The sequence below is a fragment of the Diuraphis noxia genome, unplaced genomic scaffold, assembly GCF_037042655.1.
Source record: "Diuraphis noxia isolate RWA-SAM2 unplaced genomic scaffold, SU_Dnox_SAM2 contig0001, whole genome shotgun sequence".
Classification (NCBI taxonomy): Eukaryota; Metazoa; Arthropoda; class Insecta; order Hemiptera; family Aphididae; genus Diuraphis; species Diuraphis noxia.
The window spans coordinates 13,712,633-13,734,720 of NW_028301711.1; the positions used below are offsets into that span (position 1 = coordinate 13,712,633).

Sequence of the window (22,088 nt, forward strand, 5' to 3'; positions counted from 1 at the left end):
TGGCGCTATTAAAGACGAAAAAGATCGGAAAAAAAACGAAAAAACCGATAAAAACGAACGTCGGCCGCGTCGGAAACGGAACGGAAAGGCGAAGCGTTCGGAGCGATTTCAAGTGAAAACCGATTTTAAAAGAAACGCACTACACTTTTAACAGTTTAAACGTAAAAAAAGGCGACAGAAAAGGGCGTAAAAGTAGAAAAATCGAGTAAAAACGAGGTAAAAACGTTGATTTTTTTTCGAAAAACGGTACGAACGAACGAACGTACGGATTCGATGTTTATTGATAGGTAACGATGAATAGTATATAGAAAAATAAATGATAAACGGCCGCCCGGCGAGGAAGTAACTCAAGTAACGCGATTGGCCGGTCTTAGGGAATCCGTAGAAGAAAAACGGAATTCTTCCATGGGTGGCTTAGAGCGATATATATAGGGATTCACGTTTTATTATATAAGAGAATAAGAGAATAGCCCTCCGTGCGGTCCGTGCTAGCTGGGGGAGACCCCCAGACCCCCTTGGTCGGTGAAAAGTGGGTACCGATGGTGGACGTAGAGTCGTTGGAATTATTAAAATCATTGCTGTACTCGCCAGTCGATAATCAAAAGTCGTAGCAGGTGATAACGATTTATGATGAGGCGTGGAGGTATCGTTTCGAAAGCGGTAAATTTGAAATCCCAGTTTAATAGTCGATACGGTCCAGTCTTGTGCTGTTATGAATGTCGAAACGAAAAGCGTAAAGCCGAAAGCCGTATTTAAATGTCTAGCAAGTCAGTCACGTCAAGTGAATACCGATTTCGGAGAGTATATCGTTAGAATTATGTACATAGCGCCTGTAACGTCGCACTACGTCCTACCATACTGGTAGACGATATGAGTAGGTAATACGATTGACGTCGCGATATGTGGATTAATGATAATGGGTTTTTGATGAGGCCCACCGGTGAGGTGGTAATCCATCGAAAGCGACAATATTTGAAAACCGTGTTCGAGCATCTATCGATTCGTTAGGGAGTTGGTAATCAAAAGTAGACCTTTTAGTGGGCCTCGCATGAAACGTTCAAAACTGTAAGGTTTAATGCTGTATCATATATACAATATCTCAATACCATAATTAGTCAATTAATCAGCCACACCGTCACAATACAAATTAAAGGATAAATGTTAAAAAGTACCAATAAAAACAAAATGACAGACGAATACGAATACATTGCAATGTCTGATGTGTTTTGGCAGAGAATAAATTAAGAATAATTGTTATTGTCATTGCCCACCAAATGAGTACACTATAAAATCCTGTACACATGCCATAGTAACATACCCCCAGACCCCCTTGGTCGGTGAAAAGTGGGTATCGATGGTGGAGACAGAGTCGTTGGAATTATTAAAATCTTTACTGTACTCGCTGGTCAATACTCAAAAGTCGTAGCAGGTGATAACGATTTCTGATAAGGCGTGGAGGTATCGTTTCGAAAGCGGAAAATTTGAAATTCCAGTTTAACAGTCGATACGGTCCAGTCTTGTGCTGTTATGAATGTCGAAACGAAAAGCGTAAAGCCGAATGCCGTATTTAAATGTCTAGCAAGTCAGTCACGTCAAGTGAATACCGATTTCGGAGACTATATGGTTAGAATTATGTACATAGCGCCTGTAATGTTGCACTACCATAATGGTAGACGATATGAGTATAGGTAATACGATTGACGTCGCGATATGTGGATTTATAATAAAGGGTTTTTGTGGTGGTAATCCATCGAAGGCGGCAATATTTGAAAACCGTTCGAGCGTCTATCAATTTGTATTAGAGAGTCGGTAATCAAAAGTCGACCTTTAGTGTGCCCCACATTAAACGTAAAATATAATATCATATACAATATCTCAATATCATAATTAATCAATTAATCGTCCACACTGTCGTTTTTGTCGAGTGCACTAAAACAATACAAATTAAAGGATAAATGTTAAAAATGACCAATAACAATGAAATGAAACCGACGGACTACTTGTGTTGGTAAGGATAAACGTAAAAATGTCCGACGTGTCAATGACATAAAGTGAATTACACACATACCTAAGCAATACCTACATCATCAAGAGTGTATAGTGTAGGTACATGATAAATACCCACGCATGGAAACGCCATCGACACCGTCAACGTTTATACAGATCACACAAAGTCGAACCAAAATTGACATTTTAACATTTTAAAAGCAAACAGAAACAGTTGTTTTTAAATATTATTTGTACATGGTACATTATTATTATTATTGCATTACTATTATTTTAACGTCAAAAGTAACATGACATCTTAATATTATGGTGGTATAAAGAGTGGAAAATAACTTTTAAAAGGCAGTGATTGAAAAATATATGTGAGGGGCTGAAGGCCTCCCAATTTTTTTACTCTAATTGCGCCTATGGGGTGTGTTTGTATGTGCAATACAATTGAAGTACGGTTAGGTTAAAATACAGATATAAGAAGATCAGTTGATGAGTTTGTACATTCATATTTATAAAATATAAGCACTCTATAAAAGTAAGTGTAGATACTATAATTATATGGTAAGTCTGAGCCATCGGAGGTGAATATTTGTATCAGATACTTGTGGTATAATGTGAGTACTATGTAATTGTGTTGTTGTGAAAATGTATAAGTGTACCTTTTATTGAGTGCGTGTGTGAACTATGCAATAGAAACATAGTTCAACACAGTTTTACCAAAACAATATTAATACGGTCAAATTATTCAATTGTATTTTGTTTTGAGCAGTACAACAAAACAGAAGAACTACTTTTTTGACCACTGATAACTTACTTTATCTTACATATAAAATCAGCAATTTTCACGGTGTATATAGTAATAAACATTATATAACAACATTAAAAGATATTCGATTGCAAGTTATAAGTACATTATGTACATTTTTTCAATTCTATATCTTATAAATGGCGTGTTTAAGACAACAAAAAATACATTTATATGTTAATAGCAATTCATGGTGATACATAATAATAAGTTAACTTAAGCATATACGATATACAGTTAGTTCTAAAGTATAGGGAGCATTGATAAGAGTACAGCATGTGGAATGATGAAATCCGTAGTACACATTTTACAATTAATAAAGAATTCAGTAGAATAAGCCATTTAGCAGAACTCAACTGTTTGTAGTTAAAATACCTAGGTACTGATGTGTTATGTATGTAGGTACAGACAAACAACTGTTTAAGAAAACATATAAGTATAAGTTGATAATATGGTTGTGAGTTGTAACACATTTAGTGTAGGTGTAAGTGTGTGTGTCTGTCATAGGCGCTGTAATGGGGGAGAGGCTGTAGGGCTAAGCCCCCTTAAAAAACATTCAAAGTCCCCCTAAAAACCACGCAGCTTTATATTATAATATTGATAAATTAAAAAAACAATAAGTGATTACTATTGAAAAAACGAATAATAGACAACTTGTTAAAATTAAACTTTGAAGGATCATCATTACTTATAAATCAATATTTGATTGAAGTTATACCTTATGAATTGAAATGTGAGATGATTGTTTTGAAAAATATGATGAAATGAGTTACTAACTAATATATCTAAAGATACAGTTCCAAATCTTTTTGAAATGATTCAATTAGCTTTCACTCTTCAGGTCAATTCTGTCTACTTGCAAACGGCCATTTTCTGCAATTTGAAGAAATAACAATTACCTCAAATCTACTATTATGTCAAAAGAACGGTTTTCGAAATAAGCAATACTTCATATTGATAGAGATATTATATTGTTGACAACGAAATTATTTTAAATAGAAAAATAAGAATATAAAATGTAAAAACTGTATTAAATCTGTTACTTATACTTATAAAAGTTCATTATTGTTTTATTTCTTATTTTTAAGTTTTACTTGCCTTACAATTAGCACATTTTTATAGAGGATAAAGGATAACTTCTGATAGTCAATGATTGTAAAATATATGTGAGGGGCTGTGATGTGTGTGTGTTCGTATGTACACAGTTTTACCTAATTAACACTAATAAAATCATAATGTTGGTTAATCTACTTGTGACAGAAAATTTGAGACAAAAATTGTTGAATGTTCTCATGTGTTGTTAACTGTACAGTATAGTCTATACTATATGCATTAAGTGGGTAAGATTTATGTTTTGCAGAATATTTATATCAGATACTTGTAGTATCATGTGAGTACCTACAGTGCACTTATATGAAAGAAAGTCCACTATAATATACTGTGAAATGTATAAGTGTTTTGTTCATTTGTTAAAGGTACATTTAAAATAAAAGTGAGCTATAACTTATAAATAACTGTAACTCTACTTATGGTGTGTGTGTGTAAACTATGCAAAAGAAACATAGTTCCATACAGTTATACCTCAACAACATATTATTAGGTACTTTAACAACATAAAATTTTCAATTGTATTTTATACTGAGCAGTAGAACAAAACAGAAGAATGTTTAATTGGTGTGTTCATATAATCTTTATAATAATTTATTTATAAGTGTTTAATATGCCTATGAGTTTTGCAGAAACAAAATTTGTTGTTGACTCTACAACATTAAGTGTAGGCACCCATATGTAGTGTTATGTAATTTACTTTCAACAGTATGATTGGAGTGAGAAATGTTTATGTCTTGAGTACAGAAGTTGGAATGATGAAATCCCTAGTACACGTCTCACAAATAAAAATTTCAGTAGAAAGCCATTTAGCAGAACACAACAGGTGGTTTTAACTGTTTGTAGTTAAAGTACCTATAGATACCAATGTGTTATGAGTAACATTAAAATTGTAACACTATTTAATGTAGATGTGTATGTGTGTGTTAGTATATACAATACAATTAAGACATAGTTTTACCTAATTAACATTAATACAATCCATAGGCAAAATCAATAACAACAGTAGTCAGTAGAACAAAACTGCTATAAGATGAGTTATGAAATTTTAACATTTGTTAATCTACTTGAATGAGCTTATGTATTAGTAACTGCAGTAAGTGTAGGTACTATACTATATGTATTAACTATTATGTGAATTTATAAATTACATAGGTATATGATTGTATGAATACAGTCCAAGAAAGTCCATAATGTGTTTTGTTCATCTGTTATAACTTATAAATAAATGTAACTCTACTTATTGTCTGTCACACACAGTGTGTGGGTGTGTGTGTGTGTTTGTGTATGACCTATGCAATAGAAATATTCAATTATATTTTGTTTTGAGCAGTAGAATTTTCGCAGTGTATAATAGTAATAAACGTTATATTGTTGTATAACAACATTAAACATTATTTTTTAAATCTATATAACATAGTGAAATTAATTATACTACAATACATTATTAATATGTTAACAGCAATTCATGGTGATATATAATGCTAAGGTTACATAAACAAATTTCAAATATTAAGTTAACTTAAGCATTTACAACGTACAATTAGTTCTATCAACACGGCAAATAAAGTATTGAAATAATCTAACGACATAGGGATCATTGAATTGAGTACAGCATGTGGAATGATGAAGCCATTTAGCAGAACTCAACATGTAATTTAAATACCTAGGTACCAATGGATCACGTAAAGGGCCGTATTTAAGAATTTGACACCAAGAGGCAAAAAAAAATAGTAAAATATGCCTCATTAATCATTATACAAAATACAATTAGCTGCTCTCTCAGCCGCCTGGGGCAACAGTACCCTGTATCTCCCCCCCCAAATACGGCTTTAGTTATGTATAAACAGACAATCAACTGTGTAAGAAAACGTATAAGTATAAATTGATATGGTACCTAATGAGTTATGAGTAGCAAGGTAACTTTAAAATTGTAACACTGCAGCTTATTGTAGGTGTGTGTGTGTGTGTGTGTGTGTGGGTAATATGCAAAAGAAACATACAGTTCCATACAGTTATACCTTAACAACATATTATTCAATTGTAATTTATATTGAGCAGTAGAACAAAACAGAAGAATGTTTAATTGGCGTGTTCATACACACATATTCATAACCTTTATAATAATTTTTATTTATAAGTGTTTAATATGCCTATGAGTTTTGCAGAAACAAAATTTGTTGTTGACTCTACAACATTAAGTGTAGGCACCCATTACAGAATTTGGAACGATGGAATCCCTAGTACATGTCTCACCAATAAAGAATTCAGTAGAAATCCATTTAGCAGAACTCAACAGGTGGTTTTAACTGTTTGTAGTCAAAGTACCTAGATACCAATGTGTTATGAGTAACAGTTAAAGTAAAAGTTGTGTGTGTGTGTGTGAACTATTTACCTAAACAACATTCAAATACCGAATATTCAATTGTATATTGTTTTGAGCAGTAGAACAAAACGGAAGAACATATACATTTTTATAATCTTTATATTAATTCATCTATGTGTTCATTGGTCATATAATAAACGGTCAATTTGGAATTGTAAAGCAGTAAAACAACACAAATAAGAGGATAAATGTTAAAAAGTCCCAGTAAAAATGAAATGAAACTGACAGGTATTGTTGCTGTATACTGAACAATAATTATTGCAAAACGGACAAATCATTACAGTTATTATTAAAACTTGAATAAAATGCAAGAACTTTATGCTGCCGTGGTAATACGTCATATATAATTCTATAGACATATAATAATAATATGTCACCGTTACCGAATGAGGCAAAGTATAAAATTAAAACAAAATTACGTAAAAAAAAATGCAAAATATGAACCGGCCGCACGATCATCGTTGCCGCCGTCAAAACCGGCGCTCACGGATTCGATCTACACATCTACAGCTAACTATGCCTAACGCCTGAGGGGACCTACCTACTATTCGAGTTGCCGATTGATACGAAAACAACTACTGTTAAGCCGTTTTTCGCGGAACGAAAAGCAAATCAAACGTCGCTTAACCGATAGACTCCGTACGAATCGCGTACGCAAAAAAACCTATTCGGCGCGTACGTACAACGCGGCTTTCGTCGATATATATAATTTAATTAATATATATATATATATATATATATATATATATATATATATTATATATAATATGTTAAAATATAGGCTACGGGGACGTCGATCTGTAAACGCAACCGCGCGGGCCGCGGACCGAATCGGGGTACGAATCGGATACCGGCGGCTTCGAAAAGACGTCCGCCGAGCGATCAGCACACGGACGGCGTTTAAAAAGACGAAACCGATCAAAAACGACGGTAAAAAGGGAGAAATAACGGGCGACCAAACGACTCGAGGCGGCACCGTTTGCCGTCGAACCGATCGAGACGCGGACCTCGGACGACGGGACGCGAACGAAAACCGAACGGGGTCGAAGAGGCGCGATAAAAGGGCAAAAGAAGTCGAAAGAGTGAAAAAAAACGCGACGTTTTTGAAAAAACGCGGACGACGCGATAAGGACTGCGGGCCGAGATAACGATGGTAGGCCGAGGACGACGTATAAACGGTACGGTTCCCCAAGGACGTCGTAAGAGCCGGCAAGGGGAGCGCCACCGTCTTAGCCGTGCCAGTGCGTTGCGCATTACAAGTAACCACATTACGCCATTACGACAATCGGTTTGTCTTTCTCAACTGTTCAGTGTTCACTTATGCAATCTCATTTGGTATGTCGTGTTTCGTGTAGACGTGTAGTCTGTACTTTTCTTTCTAACTGACAACAGTTTTGACATAGATTTATAGCTAAGAAGATTTTAGTAAACAGTATTCTCTCATAACGATTGTAAAATCAAATTATAAGTTTTTAAACTGAATAAAATAAAATATATGTAGTGTTCCTATTCCATTCAAATTTCATCTTCGGTTTCGGTGAGTGACAAAAAATATAATCAAATAATATTTAACTTTAATACATATTTTCTTACGATGAGTATCTAGTCATATTTAACTGGAAATTAACAATTCTATATAACTAATGTTTGGTTGTTGTTACACATTGTATACGTAGACTAATATATACTATTTTAGGTAGGTAAATAAATAACGATAAATCCAACTAAACATAGTTTTATAAATTTGGTAGTTAGGTATAATAATTTAGAACAAATTGGTTATTGATAGAAGATGAATAAATTAAAATAATTTTAGATTTTTCTTATTTAATTAATAAACATGGTTTTTGCTATCTATTTTGTTTTGAATCAAGTCTCATATATTATAACATTGTATACTGGTTACACAACTGATACGTAAAATACTATGAATTTGTGTCCCCTTTCATAATGTACCGTTTAATGCAAGCAGATAGCTATCAGTTGTCACTAATTTTTTTCCACGGTTGTTTACCCTCAACCATGGTTATTCCTATTAAATATTAAAACAATTAAAGATAAATTAATGATACGTATATAGATATAACTACCTGAAATGTTTAAAATTTTTCCACCTGGAGCGATTAGTTAAGTTTTAAATGCCTTTTCATGACCAATCGAGGAGGGCCATTTTTTTCGACTAGTTGTTTTATCACATATCAGTATATCTTTATTAATACTTATAACTCATAAACTACTTATGAACAATTTAATTTTAATATATCTAAGTAGGTACTTAGTACAAAGTATATCGAATAAGGAGTGTCATTAAAAATTATTAATATGTATAATCTATTTAGAAAAAATCTTTTTTGTTTTAACTTAAAATTATGTAAAAACAGGGTTTGGAATGAATGCATTTTCAATGAATGCAATTCATGAGTACATTCAATTTTTACATTATGAATTATGATTGTGAATCAGGTTGTGAATGCATTTATTTCTCAAACAAATATGAATGGAAATTGAATGTAATTATGCATTCTTTTTCTAAACACATAGAAAATATATTAATATTATATTTTTAATACCAAAACATAGTTTTTACTAGAGTCTATCTACTATCTACATAATCTGCGGCAAGATTAGAATATTATCGTCTCAGTTTCAACCACAATAACAAATAATTATTATTTTTAATATTTTATTTATTTATATATATATATATATACAATATTATATAATATTGTTAATGCAGTTAATGCTTAAAATGTGTGTTATTTCAATTTGCTATACCTACCTCGTTTATTAATATGGTTCATGCAATATATAAAATATTTATCTCTGTATATATTCTTTTCAGACTGGCCATTAGAATCGTTGTTGGGTTAAGTTACGTAATTTACACTAATCTGCAGTTACTGATCATTGTCAATTGGTTGTACCAGCATGGCGACATTATCAGGTCGGAGGAGTTTATTATTATCATTGTTGTATATTTCAATATATTTTGTATTTTTAGTCAATTGCATTGAGCGTACTATATGTCATTACTGGTTTCGTTATTATTACGTATTTGTATATATAAGTATTGAGCACTATCCCACCAACATATTAAATTGTAATGTTAAAATTTGCAATTTATGAAGATTTCTTGTTTCTAATGCTTTTATGTATGTGTTGGTGTGATATAAGCTACTTTTATATTTTAAACAATATTAGTTAATTTTAACTATGCACTTAATTTTTAAAATATAATACTGGATTCAAATAATTTTTTTTTTTCAGTAAAAGTCTTCAGTTGCTCAATTTGCAATGAACCTTTAGGAGATACTCCATTCTCTACACTATGTGGACACATGTTCCACTATAATTGTATTTCTCAATGGCTGTTTCGGTAAAACATATATTTTAATACTGTTTAATATAAAATTATTGTTAGATTAAATAATTAAATTTTTTATGTTATTTTATTTCCAAAGGTCAGGATCAGAAACATGTCCAAATTGTAGAACCCATGTACCAAGATTCAGTTTACTCCAACTTTTTCCATCTGAAGATGATAAGTTTTGGGTAAAAACCAAAGAAGAACTGGAATTGTTACAGTAAATATTTGTTTACGTACAAAGAATATCATACAAAAAATGAATTTAATTAATTTAAAAATGATTAAAAAATAAGTTATTTAATACTTGTTTGTGGTTCCAAAACCTTCTCATATAATTACTGATTTTGGTTGCCAAGCATATATCTGTTAACAAACATATTTATATAGAACTATTGGATTTTTAGTGGTCTAAGTCAATATATGTTTTCGTTAGCCAATTTGAACAAAACATACATTTCTTTCATTATTTCAACTTGGATATTAATGAACAATACTTATCTAGATCACAATAATTTTGATTAAAAACAAAACTTTTATAAAATAGATGTGTTTCAATTTTTAATAAAAACACTGTCAATATATCTAATTTAAAAGCTTTTAATTAAATTAATAACAAATTTGTTCATCTATGTATATTAACTGAAGTCTGACATCTTGATAGACTTACAACATTTAAATTAAATGTATATATGAAGTATATTACTTTGTAAGAAATTAAACTTTATAGAAAAGTGATTAAAATGTCATTCTTAATTTTATCTAATAAACGCAATAATTAAGGATTATTAAAAATGAAAAGTATTAAATACATAATTAAACAAAAATGTATTACAGGCATTGCAGCAATAAATTATAAGGAATTAATAACATGTGTTTAATGATTTTGATTCATAGAACAGAAATTCTAAAATAATACTTTTCAAATGTCAATAATTAATTTGTATAATTCTATAATAAATTTTCTTTTAGGAAGAAATTAAAAAGTGTCGGGATGTGTAATGCAGATTATAAAAACAAAATGAATAATCTCACATTAAAACTAAATGCTGCTGAAGAGAACTTAGATAAAAGCAATAAAGAATTTAATGATATTAATACCAAATATTCAAATCACTGTAATAATTGTGTTAATCTCATTGCAAAAGTAGATAAAGAGTAAGTAATCTTGTTAGTTATCAAACAATGACATTTTTAAATATCCATAATTTATTACTCACTGTTATTTATTATTATTATTATTATTATTTGTATACATAACAGGACATTAGATTGCAAATATAATCAAGAGAAATCAACAAGAATATTATTACAGAAAGAATGTTATGAATACCATTCTATCGTTTCAGCAGAGCTTAAGTAATTATATATGTTTTTGTTGATTCTGTGTATTTTAGTGTAAATTGAGTATTGAAATATTTATTAATTTCTTATTTTTTACTAATTAGGGAGTTACAATCTGAAATAGAAAATTTAAAATCGGAAAAGAATTATTTTCAAAAAAAATGTCATGATCTTGAACTATCAAGTACATCATCAAAGGTATATATTTTTATATTTCTTGTTTGTATTATGTTCTCATATGATGAACAATTATTATAGTGTTATGTGATATATAATATATTAATATATATGTTTTGACTTAAATTTGAATTTTGAGAGTTTTTATAAGGCAAACAAAAACACAATTTATTTATATTTAAGTACTTCGACATACGTACTTAAGTAGTTCAAATTAAAGGTCATTCAGTAAAATGATTTAATATTATTTGCTCATCTTGTTCATTTGAATTATTTTAGATACTTACTAGAAGCATAAGCACACTTCCACGTCAAATACAGTCTTCGGCTCAATGTAAGATAATATTATTAAAAAAATATTCTACAGTAAAAACAATAACATTATAAGCTTAATAAGTAAACTTAAATAATATTACATTTATTATTAAAATATTAAGCAAATAGATAGTAGCTTTGTTCTATTCTATATTTTTTTAGCATATGTTATGAACTAGAATCTAAATGACGGAATGATAATCCAAATAAAATGATTCCCAGCATCTCATGTGCAATATGTTTTATCACCTGGATATAACAATTTGATTCTTTGGGTCCTTTGGAAATCGTTTTAAGCTGATTCTACTTTAATTAAAATCAATAAAACTTAAATTATTTTTATTTTTATATTAAAATATATAATTGATGTAAAGTAAACAAATTTTGTATAAAATACGTTTTTTCTGTGCGTTAAATTTATAATGGCTTATAATATATTCAATTTCTAGACATTGACAGAATTCACAATTTACGAATTATTTCAAGTAATCGTAAAACTTTGAAATTCAAGTGATATATAAAATTAATATATTATAGTATATTATACCAGCAAATTAATTTTTTCTGATTAAGTAGGAAAATTTGTGGGGAATCTTTATTAAAATGTCTAATGTTTGATATCAGAAGAAATACTTTTATGAACTTCCAAATGAAGAATAGTTTGCATATTTTTACGATTTATAGTTTACCTTTATGCTGGCTTTTCACATTCACTACCTTTAATTTTTAAGTTCTATTACTGCTTGTAAAATATATGTCCCCTTAATAGTTAACAAAATACAATATTATTAATAATATGTATTATTGTAATATTACTATGAAGTATAAAGTATTAATTTTTTCAATTTTCAGCATCTCCTGATGGCTTTCTATCGAACTGTCATTTTTGGATTGTCAATGAACTTGAAAAAGTATCAGGAGCGACCAATCACATACACTTCAATGAACAACGTGTTTTAGAGCACGGTGGAACTGTTGCATATCATTATACAAATATGGTTACACATGTCATTGGCGTTTCTCGGAAAAATTCAGATGTTCTTAGAGTAAAAATAATATTTTTATATCTTATTTAAATGTAATAACTGATTGACATATTAATTTTTCAGGGTTTAAAAGAACGTAAAAAATGTGCAACTGATTACTGGCTCAGTGATGTTATAAGTGAAAGAAAAATGATAAAACCATGGTTACCTCATCATTTTCCAATGCCATACTGGTAAAATATTTTTTGTTTATTTACTCGTATATATTTATAAATGTGTAATCAAACCTTTATTTAACAAAACTTTCCAAGAAAAAAAAGATTTTATGGAACTATGAAATTTTCATTCAAAAACGTTTTTATTTAAACAATTCATTTTGTTTTACATTTTTCAAACAAATGTAAAAACTTTTATTATTTATAGGATTCACCCTCATCAAGAGTATGAATTGTATGCTATCATGCCTTGTCAAATTTTATTACCTTAGATTATTATTATTTATGATAATATATAAGATACGATGTACTTTAAAACAGTTTTCTTCTATTTGTCACTAGTTGTTCATTAATTTGTGTTGCATGTTGTACATGTATAAGTAAGATCTAGAATTTCAAAAAAATAATTTTAAGTATCACAGATAAAACAAGATGATCAAAATTTAGTGTAAAAAAAGTTATTTGGAATTATGTCCAGTACAATAAAAAAACTAGTATTGAAGTAAAAAACATTATAATTTCTATTTTAACAAAATAGAATTTCACAAGTTTTTTTCAATGAACCATTAAATTTGATCAGTAGAGGTTTTACTATGTATTATGTATGTAGTATATAACAGTTAATAGTTGAGCCCAGTTCATCTGTATTATCCTTTAAGACACTGTACTTGTATGTATTGTCTCCTTCTTACAGTGCATAACATGGCAAATTTACACTCAGCAGATCATGTTAAGCTCCATTAGTTTAAAAATTAAAGTGACTTGTCCTCTCATAAAATTTAAAGAACATTATCTGTGTATTTTATGATAGTTCAATTTTTAAGTTGTTATGAGGATTTTTAATTAACACTATAGTATGTAGGAAAAACTTGCTCTAAAATTGTACTATTTTAAATTATCCACATAAAAAAACAAATAATGTGCTTTATACATTTTATGAGAGGTCCCATAAATTTTTAAACTTACCGAGCTAAATATTCGAGATAAATTATCTGTTACGCACTTGTAAGATGGAGACAACACATGCGGGTATAGTGTTCTCTTAATAATTAATCTTAAGTTCACATTAAAATCAATTTTGTTTATTTTTACTACAAATTTTGCTAAAACTACAAATTTAATTTATTATTTCATTGTCATAACTGATTAATTTTTATTAAAAAAAAAAATACAACTTTAAATTGTTATCGTAAACACCATAATAATATATTAACGAATATGGCCGGTCAGTCTAAGATAACTTATCTTAGTTATATCTTATTGATGTTATTATTATTTTTTTTTACTCAGTATTATGGTAGGTTGATTTAATTTTTGCCAAAAGCATTGCATTTCTAAACATTGTTAATATTTGATTTCTGACTATTTTAATACTCAAGTATATTATACAATACTTTGTTCAAGCTATGAAACATAATCGGTGGTTAATTTATGAAAAGGATCTATGTAATATTACACGCAAGTATTTAAAAAGTTTTTATTTCGGGGCGATTAATGGATGTGGCCCAACTGTTAACTAATGAAAACTGGTTACTGCCAACTGCATTTCTTAACTTGAACAGTGTATATGGTAGTTGAAGCAATTAAGAGAATAAAAATGACCTCTTCAAAGTACTATTTAAATTAAATTTTAACAATTGCTCATAATAAAAATTATTGCCAATGATAATAAGAAATATTAAGATTATAAGAACTTAAACATTTTCTTGCATAAGCTGAATTAAAAAAAAAAAATAATAAATATTTTTTATTATTATGTTTCAGTGAAGATAATTTGCCTTTTGCAAATAAAGAAATAGCTATTGTGAATTTTGACAAAAACGAATATATTAAAATTAAAGTGATGGCTGAATGCTTAGGTGCTATGGTTATCAATAAAATTTCCCGTAGTACAGACATGGTAATTACTCTGAAGTAAGGATTTATTATTATTATTATTATTATATTTATATACTTTAAAGGTCATAATATTATATTGTAATATAGGTATAGGTATTAAAAATAGTATCAAATGTATTTCAAAACAAAAATTAATGTCGAGATGTTATATTTATGAGATAAATAAACATTATATGTAGTGATGGGTCAAACTGAATTCATAAAGCATTGCAAATCAGAACTATAATGACTTATAAATTATTTAAACTAACCCAAACCAAACTATAAACAATTTTAATTGAATTCAAATTTAAACTTCATTTCATTTTAATTTATCATACCTAATTGCAATAATATAAAATAAATGTCAATAGTTTAATATTATCATGATATTTACATTTTAATTAGGTACTATAAATAGAGAAAATTAATTTCATGTATTGTTTTACTCAGAATAATTTCAAATTTGATTACTTAACAGTAAAAGATACTTAATAGTTCAGTTCGTAATTTTTTTACACACAGTTTGAATTTCAATACAAACCAAACGTGAAGGGATTGGTTTGGTTTGAGATTTAATCAGTTTGACTGGTAATCATTGATTATAAATACTATAGATTGCTCACTGGCCGGTTTTTCGGTGGCGTACAATAAAATCCTCGGTAGATGGCGATAAGAACCAATAATACTAATAAATTTGTATTTTATAACAGCCGCCGCAACTATGGTGGAGCGCGATGCGGGTATAACTGGTTTTTATCGTCGCCCGTCATAACGTCCGACGTACCTATTTTATATTAATTACTACCACAGAACAATATAGAAGCGACACTCTGCAATCCCCACCTGCTTGGTGGTCGATCTCTGGTGGTTTAGTGTTGAAGTTGTAAATGATTACCTGGTGGTTTAGAAGTGTTGTTATGAACGATTTTTTTTTTGAGATAAACGGTTTGTTGTTTGTTTACGTTTTTGACTAAACGACTTACGGGCTATGGCTTTACTACAACATTTAACTTATAATTTTTCGCTAAACACGTTCAGTAATTTTTTTTGTTTTAATTATTGTTAGTAATTATAATTATAAATAATAATTAAAACAATCATGGTTATGACGTGTGCTGCATCGTTTTGTTCCATTACTATAATATTATATTATTATAAAACATTGCACACAGGCACAAAAATGAAAAAAAACATGTTTGACGATATAATATAATTTATTAAAGCATAATAATAAATAATAAATTATGGAATTAATAAAATTTCTGTGTTATCATAATGGTATCAAGTATCAACTATCAATTATTGAAATATCTGATATGAGCCGTCAGCTGATTCTCATAACTAACAAAATGGCAGTACCCATGAGCTCAAGGCCATGTCCCCACTTTTTTCAATTAACATTGGGATTTGGGAGAGTGTCGTAGGCCTGTTACTACTTTTATTTAGAATGATTTGGTTGAGTGTGGCACTGGGAAAAACGGACACGATAGGTTAGTCGATACGGATTATGGGCTAATTAATCATATTATAATATGATTTTGACCAATTCATATTTTATTGTATATTTTTTTTATTAAAAGCAATTAAACAATATTTTCTCACAGTTAAAACACGAAAATGTAGGGAATATTGGAATGTATATACATATTTTAAATACGTGTAATTTAACTTTTAAAATTTGAAATAATAGGAAGTTGGTACTTGATAGGTACTTGCCAAGGTTAGGTTAACAAATGATTTAATAATTATTTAGTTAAATATAATAATACTCAACAAAACTATTAGGTATGGAAATAAGGGTATTTTTTCTTCGCTAATAACAGTAATAACTACTTTACTAAAATATATAAAGCAGAAGAATGTGATGAATGATATGTAATAAATAGGGAGCGGATGTTTATGCTCCAAAAAATTTAAAAATATGCATGCAATTATGCTCTAAAAAATATAAAAATAAATAAAGGTTTGAACTTTAATTGATCATAAAAAAAATTGTGACTATATATTTTTAATACTTTTCAATCACCTTTGTAACAATATATTAGAAACCTTCTAATATATTTTCAAGTTTTTTGACCCAACAAATAAAATGTTATAAATATTTATAGGAAAAGATTGGACATTAAAAATGTCCGTGAACAGCTCAAAACAAGTCAAAATATTTTCAAAATATTATATAACCATAATACCATATGGTGTATAGAAAATGCTAGTATAAAAAGGGTGGGTAAGTGGATGTCGCTCTGCTGTACAGTAGATTACAAGTAGGTCACCGTTTAATGGTTGATATTAAATTAGAATCCAATGATTTATATCATATTATCATTGTATAGCAAATTTTATTGGTGTAGCATTCGGAATTAGTTTTCGTATTTTTTGATTACCATTCATAAACATATTTTGATCAAAGTGATCACTACAGATATACCTCTTGCGTAGTATTTTCGGGCTTAAATTGTCTAAAGCCATATTTCCTAAATTAAAAATTATGTTTTAAAATTTAGTTTTAGGTACTAACCTAACCTACTTAAAAGTTAAAATGTATAGTTGGTATTTTTAACTAACAAATGTTAATGTAAATGCCAATTGTTATTATGTAGAATATAAAGATAATAAATTAATAACTTACCCGAATGAATAATCCAAGTTTTCATTGAGTGTTCATCACTTGGAAACGTATGAAAACTTAATTCGGGGTTATTTCTTTTTGATTTACCACAGTTAAAATAATTACATTTTTGACCAGACATAATGAATTTAATAGTAAAACAAAAATAAAAATGTACTAACAATATTTCAATGACGAATACGGCAACTAAAGTTCACGTCTTCACGATAAAGGCTCATTGACAAGTGACAACTAGTTACTACTCCAATATTTATATTACTGTTTTGCTTTAATGACAAACAATAATAATAACTAATAATAAAATATGAATGAATGTGAATATAAAAATAAAATTAATACTACCGAACTGTCATTGATTATAAACACTATAAAGTATAAATAATTATAGTATTATAATGACTATTCTTAAAATAATGTGGAAGAGAAATAAAATAATTTTTAATAAATTATACAAATTATGGCATACATTATGAAGAAGTGCACAATGCACATATATAATTAAATTTCTTAAAATAAATATTTCCAATTTAAGATATTTAAATACGTACAATTTGTTAACTACGTATGATAAAAACAACGTTGGTTTTTACTATTTGCGTTATTTGATCTAAAATTGAGTCTTTAGACTCGAAAAAAAGTCCCACTGAAGGTACGATTTTAGCGTTTTACATTTTTACGTGTAATCAAATGTAAATTGTTTAAAACAATTCAAAAACAATATAGGGTACTAGTTTAATGGCGTATGTGGTTAATATCGAAATGCGTTCCGTATAGTAAACTGTAAATAGTATAAAATATACTAGACACTAGTATGTAGTAGTAACAATTTCGTTTACCATTTATTTGCTTGTACGATTTTATTTTTCATTAAAATTATCCTTACAAGTACCTATGTAAAACATCTTAAAAATAAGATGAATGATTATCGAATGATTCAATAATGCGAAGATACAATATATTAATCGGTATTCACCGGACAGTCCTAAACTCCCAATGTCCCAATTGGCTCGTAGACAAAAATCCCAATCCCAATCCCAAAATCCCAATGTCCCGGCATTCGGCATGTTCACAATCATCAAGTCTCGGCGGCGCGGCCGATGTACGACCGCGACAAACTCGACGGTAAACACTAGCGATTACAACGTCGACATCCACTAACTAATATTCGACGAGAGCGCTTCATAACGGCAACATCCATTTTTCGCGCAACGTGTTTACCCGGCCAGTGAGCAATCTATAGTATTTATAATCAATGCTGGTAATATAAATATGATTGTTTTGAAGATTTTCTATGACCTAATTGTATTTTATTTAAACATCAAGTAATATAATATTTGATGGAAAAAAACTTTGTCAATGTTAATAAAAAAAATTAAAGTAATTTAAATTTAAAGCTTAAAGTAGGAGCACAATTTAAATGTGTTTATGTTAAAAATTGTTTTTAAAAATGATGTTTTTCATAAAATGTTTAATATTAAGTCCTTAATACAGTGAAAAACTAAAAAACTCCAAATGAAATTCAGCATCATGTGCTCTCATCATACTTGAACATACTGTTTACCACGAACTAAGATACACAGGACTGGAAACGAATGTTGATACAAGTAGGTACACCTTAATATTTAGATTGTGAGAGGAACGAGGGAATTTCGGTTCTAATCAACACTAGCACTCAACTCTAGGCTGTCGGCCGCTATCCGAGTGAATAATTATTATTTAATATTTATTAATTATTATTGATTTTAATATTTCTCATTTATGCATTTAAACCAAAAAGTTTTGAAAAATAGATTCGTTAAGGTCAAAAAATTATCATAGCAACTGGCAAGTAGCAACCCAAACATAATATAATAAAAAAAATACACAATATAATACGTGTAACGTGTAAAAAAAAATTAAATATTTGAGCTGTTCTTTTTTATATTTTTGAATGTAGGGCTAGGTATCATGATTTCAAAATATTATTATATAATATAGATATTTACTATAATTTGTAATAATGTATTGTATAATTGTATTTAGTTGATAACATAATATCACAGATTATATAAAAATATAATATAATCTGTGATATTATTATGGAAATAAGACATAACATAAAGATCTTAGTCCGCGGTGTCTAATATCTATTATATAGGAAGCATTTAAAAAATAAAAAATTAGTAGAACCTATTACCTATAATTTATAAAGTACCTAGTATCTATGTAGTAACAAGTTTAGATAACTTTTTTTGTAATTTTCTTTTTTAATTGTTTGTTTTGTGACAAAGTAAACTGTTTCGTTCTCATAGTGATGTAGTATTGGAAAATATTAGTCATTATTTCTGTTTCAAACAGACACAATTATTATGAATTATAATTATAATATGTTAAGTAGGTATTAAATGTATGATAATATATTATAGGTAATATTGTATAATTATATATTTTCAAAGTATGAAAAAGGCGGGAAATTAAGCTCCTATTAATATTGATTAGCATGCTGATTTATTAATTTCTTGTTTTGGATACCTAGATGACGCTAGTAATGACAAGAACTCAAATCCCCCGTACTCCGCTCATTGTATACATTTTATTTATTTATTATTTTTATTATTTTTTTGTTTTTGGCCTTTAAGACCATCTTGCCAAAGAACATATCATCCCCCCATTGTATACATAAAGGAGGATTTACCTCTCACAACCCCCCCAACCTGTTTGTTTCCAGTCCTGTATATCTTAGTTCATACTGTTTACACAGGGATTCATATTTTACCAGCAGACAATTTAGATAATAATAAATAATTTACTTCTAATGTATATTTTATCTTAAAATCTTACAAGTTGCATACCTTTTGTATATTTTTTATTTCCAATATTTTTATGATATAAATATAATTTAATTTTTAATTTTTATTAAGTAGTTGTTGGGTGGGACCTTAATGTCAATTATGCAGAAATAAAAACCATCCCGAGAGAATGTACTTCATAATATTATTAAGCTCTTGAGTACTTGTATTAGAAAAATATAATTATATAAACTAACGTGGATGTCAAATGCGTTTGATAGAAAATTAGGTGTTCTTTTAATGTGTAATCTACCAGATTTTTTCTGTCTATAACTAACATTAAAAATGTTAATAGAAGATTCTCCCTCTCCGCGTTTTATAAATTTAACAATAAATTAGTTTATCTAAAAGTTACATTATTTACAGCCTTGAGATATTTTAAATTTTAGATTATTTATTTGATTTATTGTAGATTTATAGAGGAACACAACTCAGGATTGTTTTACCTATGCAATTAATAACTTTCATTTAGTATCATAGAATTTAATTATAACACGTCCAATACAAACTATCGCCTATAAACTTATTTATTTTCATTTCTTCAATAATCATTGATTTTTTTTCAATGCAGCTATTTACCACAAACTTGTTTCATAAAAGAGGGCGATATAAAATATTTTGATTTTCAGGGTAGTGACAGTCTTTAAAAGATTGAGAGACATTGTTGTAAATGGTTTCCACCGTGTCCTATAAATATAAATTGTCTTACAGTATTATTAAATTAAAATTGTATAATTTTCTTCCAAATAATTAAAGTTACTTGCATTTATTATTATAGATTAGAAGGTGGAATGATAAAAAAAGCTTTAGCATTAAAGTTACCAGTGGTTAATGCTCAATGGATAACTGATGTATTTCTTAGTGAAAAAATTGGTTTACAAGATTTTAAACATAAAAAATACCAACAGTTTGATTTGTGCAAGTCATATTTAATGGATTACAATATGGTATCAAGTATAATGGGTATGCTAATCAGTTTTTATGAATTGACAAATTATACATTGAAATTTTAGTTTTACAAATATTGTTCTTCTTAATTGTTCAAAATCAATAATTCATAACTATTTTTATTAAGTGGCTTGATAAAAATGAAAAATTGTGATAAATCGTGATTATGAAATTCCATTTTTTTTTCAGAGGCTTGGGAAAAGCATTTAAATGTTTCTAGGTTACAATTTTCAACTAAAAAAGTTTATAGTAAATCTACTCTTGCAAATAATAAAAGGAAAGCATGTGTTGTACAAGAAGTTTTAGAATCTGTTGATAATGATGATAATGACGGTATCACTTCTGTTGCAACCACATCCACTGAAACTAAACCACATATTAAATTTTCTAAAAAATCAATTAGGCAACCTAAAGACATGAAAAAGGTATTTTGTCATATTATTTTTTATTTTATAATTAAATTTTTTACTATACGTATTAAAAGGTTAAAATCAATTTTGCAGGGGAACAAAAACAAATAACAATTTATAATAAAGAACTCAAATGAATTTTCTATGTAACTTTACAACAGATTACTTGAAAGTAAATATCGAAATACTTTCATCCATTCTTAATATTTTTATGATAAATATATGATTTTAAATAGTTAATGTAGTGAACAAATTGAAAATTCAGTTTTAAAAAACCATCTGTTGCGTCATTATCTTAAATTTGTGTAATTTTTATGACATTTTTGTACTTTTATATATATAATTATAATATTGTATAAGTTTATATTAATTTTAAATCTTGTAATTTAATTTTTTTTTAATTCTTCAATATGATAATGTACTCTTATGAGTTGTTTGTTTGGAGCCCACCCAAAATACTTGAAATTATATAAATGCATTAAAGTCATGAAAATGTGTAAATTATTTTCTAATGGTAATTTTATAAATACCTATCTTATTTTAACTTCTATTAGATTTGAAATATTAATACATGATACATTATGAGTTTTATTTATTAAAAATAAATTAAGACACATAAAGGCAGGTCATATCTCAACTCATAGTTTTAGGCAGCAATATTCTGGCCCTAACACCACTCACCATCTCAATTACTT

General features: G+C 28.4%; 1 protein-coding gene across 1 annotated transcript; it reads left to right on the forward strand.

The window, feature by feature from the left end:
• The first annotated feature begins 7,612 nt into the window (after nt 1–7,612).
• Nucleotides 7,613–21,674, forward strand: LOC149059812 (uncharacterized). Its single transcript, XM_089216061.1, has 14 exons — nt 7,613–7,833; nt 9,139–9,240; nt 9,564–9,672; nt 9,758–9,880; nt 10,633–10,818; nt 10,924–11,019; nt 11,109–11,202; nt 11,461–11,515; nt 12,349–12,542; nt 12,606–12,715; nt 14,462–14,611; nt 20,814–20,998; nt 21,173–21,408; nt 21,487–21,674. The coding sequence occupies exons 2-14, from the start codon at nt 9,225–9,227 to the stop codon at nt 21,502–21,504; spliced, it is 1,572 nt and encodes a 523-aa protein (XP_089072187.1). The 5' UTR covers nt 7,613–7,833; nt 9,139–9,224; the 3' UTR covers nt 21,505–21,674.
• The last annotated feature ends 414 nt before the right edge of the window (nt 21,675–22,088 follow it).